The sequence below is a fragment of the Trachymyrmex cornetzi genome, unplaced genomic scaffold (genome assembly GCF_001594075.2).
Source record: "Trachymyrmex cornetzi isolate Tcor2-1 unplaced genomic scaffold, Tcor1.1 scaffold302, whole genome shotgun sequence".
Taxonomy (NCBI): Eukaryota; Metazoa; Arthropoda; class Insecta; order Hymenoptera; family Formicidae; genus Trachymyrmex; species Trachymyrmex cornetzi.
The window spans coordinates 453,315-462,033 of record NW_017297714.1 but is presented as its reverse complement, the minus strand read 5'-3'; the positions used below and the strand labels follow the sequence as shown (position 1 = coordinate 462,033).

Below are 8,719 nucleotides of genomic sequence, written 5' to 3'. Positions count from 1 at the left end.
GTGACCAAAAGTTCAAATATCTACCCGAAAAGGTTGGCTTGTGGTACCAATCAAATTCTATCAACTCATTATCCCTAATCACTGTAACATCCGAAAAATTTAACCTATCACCCCCCACTTCTATAGTAAACTGAAGCCTAGGATGCTAAAAATTGAAGACATCAAGAATGGAACTAACCGAAGAAACAGGCATGATTATATCATCAACATACCTATAATAAAGGGGCAACGGAAACTTAATCAAAGACAAAGCTCTACTCTCCAACTTACGCATAACTAAATCCGCGATGACGGGAGACAACGGGGAGCCCATGGGAGTACCATAATTCTGATTATAAATAACACTATCAAACACAAAGAAAGTAGAATCAAAAATAAACTGAACCGCCTTGATGAATTCCTCCTTCGGTAAACAACAATCTCTAGAAATAAATCGCCAATTTAAAAAAAATCGCCTTTATTAAAAAATGTCAAATATCGCAAAAAAAGTTATTTTTTAAGTATTAAACTTCAATTATCTTGAAAATCCGACGTGCTAAAATTTTTTCACTTGCGGCATTGTTTTCAGCATTCAAAAATCTATAAAAAAACACATAGTCCGGTTCAAAGTAATTTTTTACTGTAAATTAGTGTTATTTTTCGTGTGTCATAGTTAGCAACAAAATTGAAAATGGACATATTTTGATAGTATATGCTACGAGGAACATTTTGGTACCAAAAACATGTGAATAACTAACTCTGTACATGTAGTTTTTAATCATGACGCTGCGACGCGTGACGATGCAGTTTTGATTATTTATCGATATTTGTTTAACAATGTAATTTTTTTGATATTTTTTTGCACTATCTTGGAGCAACAAAAAAGCAACAAAATCTGGTGTGCTTATTTTTTTGATATTGCAGTTCTGTATATATTTTTTGGCTATAGAAAACTCGTAATGGAACTTGTTTTCTTGCATTTATTACAAAAGTTTTTCGCAATATATCGATAATGTCGATATCAATATCGAGTAATGTTGACCTCTATTAAGCTGGACTCCCCCACTAGCGCAAATTGAGTTTGGACGTAGTCAAAAATTTAGTGCTGTTTTGTTGCTAATTAGTTGCTCTAGAGCGAATTTTGTTGCTCCAACCGTTTAGCAGTAAAATTCGCTCTAGAGCAACTAAGTAGCAACAAAATAGCACTAAATTTTTTACAATGTCCAAACTCAATTTGCGCTGATAGAGGGTCCAGCTTAATAGAGGTCAACATTATTCGATAATGATGTCGACCTATCGTGCAAAACTTTTTGTAATAAATGCAAGAAAACAAGTTCCATTACGAGTTTTCTATAGACCGATCATCCAGATAGTTCGGTAAATGTATTTAAAATGACTCAACTAACTGATTGTTTAGTTCTTCCGTCCAGTTCTTCTTGAATCTCCTGCAACGACTTACCTTTAGTCTCGGGCATGTAGAAATAGGTATATGGTACGGCGGTTACCAGTAGCAAAGCATACACGTAGAATAAGTATTTTTCTGTGATTAAATTGATTAAAGGCTGATATGTCGATGTGGAGATAAAGGAGGATATCGCACAGATGATGCTGGCGAAACAGCCAGCTACGCACTTAATATGTGGCGGAAAGATTTCACCCAGTACCGTGTTAGGTATCGAGACGAGGCCTATGTATACAGTTATCTGGAAGAACAACACTGAGCAAATCGGTAGAGCCTGAAGACTAGCGGGGTTATAACCTGCATCGAGAAGCTGATATTGTATACCTAGACAGATTAGCGAGATCGTGACAGCTAAGGTGGAGACGATTGTTAAGATTCGCCTGCCGAATCTATCGATTAAGAGTATAGAAAGCATAGAGCCAACAATCCCGGTAGCAGTGACGATAATTACGATTATTGACGGTTTTATGACTGTCACTTTGGTGTGTCTCAGAATGGTCTCCATGTAGAATAACACGTTATTTAGGCCGCATATTTGAAGATACATGAAGAGTAGCGATACGAGTATTTGTGCTTTCCAAATATACGGAATTTTGAATTCCTTTATAACTTCCGCAAATGGTAAGTTCCTATTCTTTACGAGAAAGAGCTTCAGTGCTTGCAGTTCCGATTCCACATCGCAATCACGGTGATACCAGAGTATCGAGGTTCGCGCTTTAGACTCCTGTTTGATCTTGACGAAATGATGTGGCGATTCCGGTAACCAAATGAAAATTATTATTAGTACGATGCAAAGAACCAAGCATATGGTAGCGCTCACGTCCATTCTTAAATATGCACCCATGATACTCATCATTAGATTGCCTATTGATAATCCGCTTACAGCTGCAAAAAGATATTAATTCTTATTAATCCTTATATAAATGCTTATATTAATTTAAACAATATAAGAAATAATCGACTTAACGATACAGATAAATCGGCTCGTAACAGCCGATACTGGATTTTCGTATATAATGTACAATTTTAAGTGTCGTTACGCATACCTTAGTTACGCATACCAATGTCTCCAGATTAACAAGATTGATAAAAAAGGCATATACAATACGTTAGATATAAAGACGTATATAAATTAAATTAAAAGAAAATGCAAATGTTTCGACTCACATTTTGAGTCTTCTTCAATGCGATATAAATTGAAAACGGATAATAAATGTCCATTAAAACAGAACAGATTTCTTCTGAGTTGCAAACAAAAGGATTGTCAAATGATTGTGACCATCTTTTTTTAACTCTATTGATCACTCTAAATCCAACATTTTGATTTATTGTTTATGATAATCTATTCAATTTTTTCTTTTAAGGGGATGCTAAACCGATTACCCAACTCAATCAAGGTCGATAGTACAGACTTTTTTAATTCCAAATTCGATAATAGTGGTGACATCTTTGATTTAGTTTTTACATTATATTATATAATATATATCATTCTATCTTACTCAAACGCATACATTTGTTCTTATCTAACATATGCCAGCACCATCTATCGCAATTCCCTGGTTCATAAGTCGAAATCAAGTTAATATCGATTGATTTTTCGGACCGTTTGATTTGATATCGACTATATTTTCTATTGATCTTCGAAAAAGATCGACGTTTCATCAACGCAGCATCGATAAAATATCGATCTTCTTTCGAAGATCAATAGAACAAGTAGATATCAAATCAAACGGTCCTAAAAATCAATCGATTTCAAATCGACTTGTGAACCCGGGTAAGACCGCGCAAGAACACAAATCGTTTACGCCTTTTAATTTATATGCATCTTTATGCGTCTAACGTATTATATCTTTTCTATCAATTTTGTTAATAAAGTTGTGTACTGCACGTGAGAAAATCCAGTGTCGGTCTTTCTAATTATTCATTCTAACTGTTACATATTATTATTTAATATTAATACGATTCTATGTTCTTGAACTATTTAGAATTTTTTGCTTTCTCTTTTGTTATATTTCATCAATTTTATAAACCAAAAGTATTATTATACAAATGCAAATTAAAAATTGTACATTTATTAATTATTATATACCATCACAAAACTAAAAAATTGTTCAGATAGTGCGCCATTTTGTTTTCGATAATTTTAAATTATTCTTCAAACTAGTATGATAATACTAGTTTCATAATTAGTATTGTACAAATACAAATATTAATGATGTTGATATTGTAATATGTACATAAAATATATTTTTTATATTTTAATAACAATTTAAAGAAATCATCGATATAATAGCGCATTGTTCAAATAGTTAGTTTTGTGACTATACATGGAGAAATGAAAGATTTACTTTGACACAACATACAGAGTGTATCAGAGTAGTTGAACCAGTTTCTTATCCTAGAAGAAAATTATTGACCTCACATCTAATTATATTGACTTAGCGATACAGATTAGATGCGTGGATACATCGTGCGAATTGTTGGTTTGGGCGCACCAAGAAAAAGACACATTTTTAATATCTAGTAACAATTTTCACAACTCAATGTTAAACGTGTCTATTTTTGTATATACTCAAACCAGCAGTTCATACAACGTTATCCACGCATCCGATCTGTATCATTAAGTCGATAATTAGGTGTGTGATTTTTTCATAGGGTAAAAAACTGGTTCGACTGTGATTCACCCTGTATTACATTAAAGTTAATTACTATATTCAACAACAAAAATTTACTAGAAATACTAATTCTGTATTTGCTGAACAAAATTTTGTTAATTGTGTAAATTTTTTTAACAGAAAATTTACTATAAATATTTCACGATTTCATTTTAGTAATAAATTAAATTAGCTTTAGCAGTACATTTATATTTTTATGAACAAATTTAAAATTTTTTAATATCATAGATTTTGTTATGATATAAAGTAAATATTTACGACAGTGAAGTTTGATCGCTTTTACATCGAATATGTGATATTAGAGTGATTTTTTTGCTATTATAAAAAAATTTTTTTAAATATATGTATTTTCATATTATCGTGAACACAATCTAGTATCTCAATATCTGCTATTAAACTTTGGAAGGAATATTTTGCCTTAAAATGCGTCCAGATTATTGAGCTGAACTTCAAGCCGAATCTCAAACCGAACCTATAGAGGTGAACTTCGAGCCAAACATCGTGAGCATCGCGTGTATATTTAACCAGGATTGGGAAAGTTACTTTGTAAAAGTAACTAGTTTCTGTTATGAGATGAAAAGTAACACATTACAGTTACAGTTATTTAAAAAGTCAACGAGTTTATTTTCCAACTACTTCTTTGTCAATTTTTCCTAATATTTTGCATTGCTATTTGAAACACAAAAATTGTATACATTTTTAATATTACTAAATTATTTTACTTATTTATTAAACGTTTAATTATATGCTCTATATTATTTATAATAAATTAATATATACACTTAGAAACAAAATTATGGGATCAATATTAAGACATTTACTTATTAAAAAGATCTTAGTTTAATATAAACAAAAAAAAATCGCTATCATCCAGCCTTTCAACTGGAGAGTCTCACTCTATAATGAGAGAATGGTCATTGCCTCACAATGATTTCGATCGGACAACAGTGTACTGTAATAATTTTTCTTTTCACTTCGAACTATAACACTAGTTTACAAAAAATTTTTTTTTCAATTACTTTGGACCGGACTATGAAATTATGGCTAAAAAGTAAGGTATTGAAATAAAAAAAAATGCATTTTATAAGAGATGCACAATTCATGACTCCTGATCAAAATTTCAAGATAACGTTAACCTTCTTTATTAAAAAATGTCAAATATCGCAAAAAAAAGCCATTTTTTTAAGTATTAAACCTCAATTATCTTGGAAATCCGACGTGCTAAAATTTTTTCTCTTGCGGCATTGTTTTCAGCATCCAAAAATCCATAAAAAACACGTAGTCTGGTCCAAAATCATTTTTTGCTGTAAACTAGTGCAATTAATGGCTAGCAATCTATTGTAATAATCGTTTGTTCTTTGCTGAAGAAAGCTAAAAGATTAGCCGAAACGTGTACTTTTATTTTTGATATAAAACTGTTTTTAAAAAACAAACTGCGCACCATCGACAACGCCTATTTCCCAGTTGCATGTTTTTTATTTATTTATTATTCATTTGTTATCTCGGGAATTTATGAGTCAATTCTAAGCAGAATCGTAAGACTCATAACATGTTCTCGTAAAACTTGTATGAACTTATGACTAGTATTCTAATTTTATGCGTATATATCGTAAGACATACGATTATTCGTAAATATCCACGATTTCTTATAAATTTTGTAGCTAGTAAGAATAAGATATCTGTAAAAATATTGTATAAAAGTATAAGCATTTAAAAATTCTTACAAGTTTTACAGGAATATGTTACGACCTTTACGATTCTGCTTAGAATTTAGGCATTAGTTTAACATTGTTACCTTGTTAATATAAACATTTACAGACTGTGATGATTATCACTATTATTAGGGATAAAGATATATTTCAATCACAAGAAATAATCACTGATTGTTCACTTTTTATTTTGATTGGTTTATTGATAAATAAACAATATTAACTGAAAATCGACCAATGAGATTGAACATACATAACTGACAAATGTTCTATTCGGTCAAGACTGTTCTTCGTGCCTAATAACATTTCTTGTGTATTTATACAATTTCCAGTTCAAGCAAACTGCATGCTGATTATTTATCAGTCTTGAAACGCAGTCCTAAACCGTAGCTAGAGTGCTCCATCGGATTGTGTTTCAAGACCGACAAATAATCGGCACATAGTTTGCTTGAATTGAAAATTGTATAAATTCACAAAAAATATTGTTAGGTACGAAGAACCGTCTTGATCGAATATGGTATTTTTCACTCATGCATTGATAAATAAGTTTAATGTAACGTAATTATAAAAGTATACAGCTATTAAATTAGTCAATTAGTTTCAAAAAATATAACTAAGTTAAGTTACAGTTATGGATGTAAAAGAGGAACGAACTAAAGTTATAATTATTGAAAAAAAGTAACCCTAACTGTAACTTCGTTGCAAGTAATATGATTTACTTTCCGACTCAGTATTTAATTGTATACTATAAAGTATACAATTAAAACCATAATATGATTTACTGAAATGTTTGCGATACTCACAAAGTTTTTTTGTCAAATGTTGTTTTTAGATTCGGTTCGAGATTCGATTCAAGATTTGGCTTTGCTCGATTTGAACTTCAGCTCGAGATTCAGCTTCATAATCTGGACGCACTTTTTTATGATGTAATCATCCGAAAATTAAATAAATGGAATTGTTGGCCGGTTATCACTTCTAAATATCTCGATATCAGCCATTTTCATACTTTTAAAATGCACTGCATTTAAAGATTTACACACACGAACACGTAGCGTACCTAATGCAACTAGAGCTCCGCGAGAGGAAGGATCCGCAATTTCGCCTAAGTAAAGTGAGAAGCAGCTGTACGTCTTTCCTAGACTGATGCCAGCTAGTAACCTGGCTACATGCAACCACTCCATTCGATTAGCCACAATTATAAAGAGCCAACAGAGAGTTATTGGCAAACTCGTTATGAAGACCGTTGTTTTAGCACCGAGATAGTTAACGGCAACAGAACCAGAAATGGCGCCAATTAGCCTGCCTAGGTTCAATAAAGAAACTACCCAGGAAGCTTCGTCCATTGTCATGGGGATGTGAGATTCGGATGAAGTCAGATATGCGATGTACGGTGAGCTCCATAACGATATCAATCCCATTTGTAATAGCAGAAGATTGACTGAAAATCACAAAGTTATTAGTTGTTACTTATATTTATATACGGTCTAAAATAAAGACTCTTAATATTATTTATGTTTATATTTTTAATGTAGATTATTTTCTTTGTACATTATACATAAAGTCAAGTAAATATTTTTTTCTCATCTATGAATATCAATATATTTTTAAAAATAGATTAAAATATTTTGATCAATATATTTTATCGATATTGTATAGAATGCATACCTCCGATACCAGCAATCCATTGAGGCCATTGTACTTTTTTAATTTTCTTTTTATCTGTCTCAGGATCCATCATACTCTTTCTGTTGACTGCCTGTTACTGAGCCTTCGCAGGAAATATCTACGCTCCTCTCTATAGGAAAAGCAACGAATCTTAAAAGTTGTTCTACGTTCTTGGGAATGACAAATAATAATTGATGAATAATGCAAATAATGACGCATTGAATACCATTTCATTCGTAGAACTGTAGAACTAGTGATTTCTTATCATTTTTCATCACAGTCATTATTTAAATTATCTACACTGAAAAAAAATAGTCAATTACGAAAAGAACATATACGAAGGTCGTCTGAAAAGTTTTGAGCCTCATCATGAAGGTGGCGTTACTTCTCAAAGCCATTCTGGTATTATAATCGTGACATTAGGTGTTAAACTTAATTCCTGCCGTTTTTCGCCTCTAAAATTGATTTGTTTCAAAGGGAAATACCTTAATCAAAGTATTATTAATAAAGTGTTATTAATTAGTAATAAAGTAGAAAATGGACGAAATTACTTTGATTAAGGTATTCATTCATCTTCCCTTCGAAACAAATCAATTTTGGAGACGAAAACGGCAGGAATTAAGTTTAACACCTAATACTTACGAAAGATATCTGTGACAATTGTGGCCACTTTGGACGTTCAGTTCTTGTTCGACAATTATTTGTGTCGTCATTTCGTAAAAATGGAAAAAATTGAATATCGTGCTATAATTAAATTCTTGCATTTGAAAGGCAATACGTCTACACAAATTAAAGCCGAGTTGGACGCTGTTTACGGGGACTCTGCCCCATCATTTGCCACCGTGAAAAGATGGGTAGCTGAATTTAAACGTGGTCGTACCAGCATAGCTGATGATGAGCGTCCGGGACGGCCAACAACTGCGACCACCATCGATAACATCGAAGAAATTCAAATGATAATAGACAACAGTCAAATTAAGATTAGGGAGATAGCAGAGGCTGTTGGCATATCAGAAGAACGTGTTTGTCATATATTTACTAAAGAATTAGACATACGTAAGTTAACCGTGCGTTGGGTGCCGCGCTTGCTCACTCTGGATCAAAAACGAATTCGAATGAACATTTCTAAGGCCCTGTTGGAGCGGTTTAAGCGAAACGAGTCGGATTTTTTGCGCCGATTAATAACGGTTGATGAAACTTGGGTCCACCACTTCACTCCTGAAACGAAA

The 8,719-nt window shown here is 32.2% G+C and overlaps 1 protein-coding gene across 1 annotated transcript; it reads right to left on the bottom strand.

Moving 5' to 3' along the window:
• Positions 1-1,376: 1,376 nt before the first annotated feature.
• On the bottom strand, positions 1,377-7,560 carry LOC108762489 (facilitated trehalose transporter Tret1-like). Its single transcript, XM_018509509.1, has 3 exons — positions 7,491-7,560; positions 6,883-7,263; positions 1,377-2,326 (listed from the first exon to the last, which is right to left on the bottom strand). Exons 1-3 carry the CDS (start codon positions 7,558-7,560, stop codon positions 1,377-1,379), a joined length of 1,401 nt encoding a protein of 466 aa, XP_018365011.1.
• Positions 7,561-8,719: the final 1,159 nt, after the last annotated feature.

Coding starts and splice junctions, on each gene's coding strand:
- LOC108762489 (XM_018509509.1), bottom strand. CDS start 7,560: ATGGATCCTGAGACAGATAAAAAGAAAATTAAAAAAGTACAATGGCCT. Junction 7,264..7,490: donor ATGGATTGCTGGTATCGGAG/GTATGCATTCTA, acceptor TGTGATTTTCAG/TCAATCTTCTGCTATTACAA. Junction 2,327..6,882: donor CGGAGCTCTAGTTGCATTAG/GTACGCTACGTG, acceptor ATCTTTTTGCAG/CTGTAAGCGGATTATCAATA.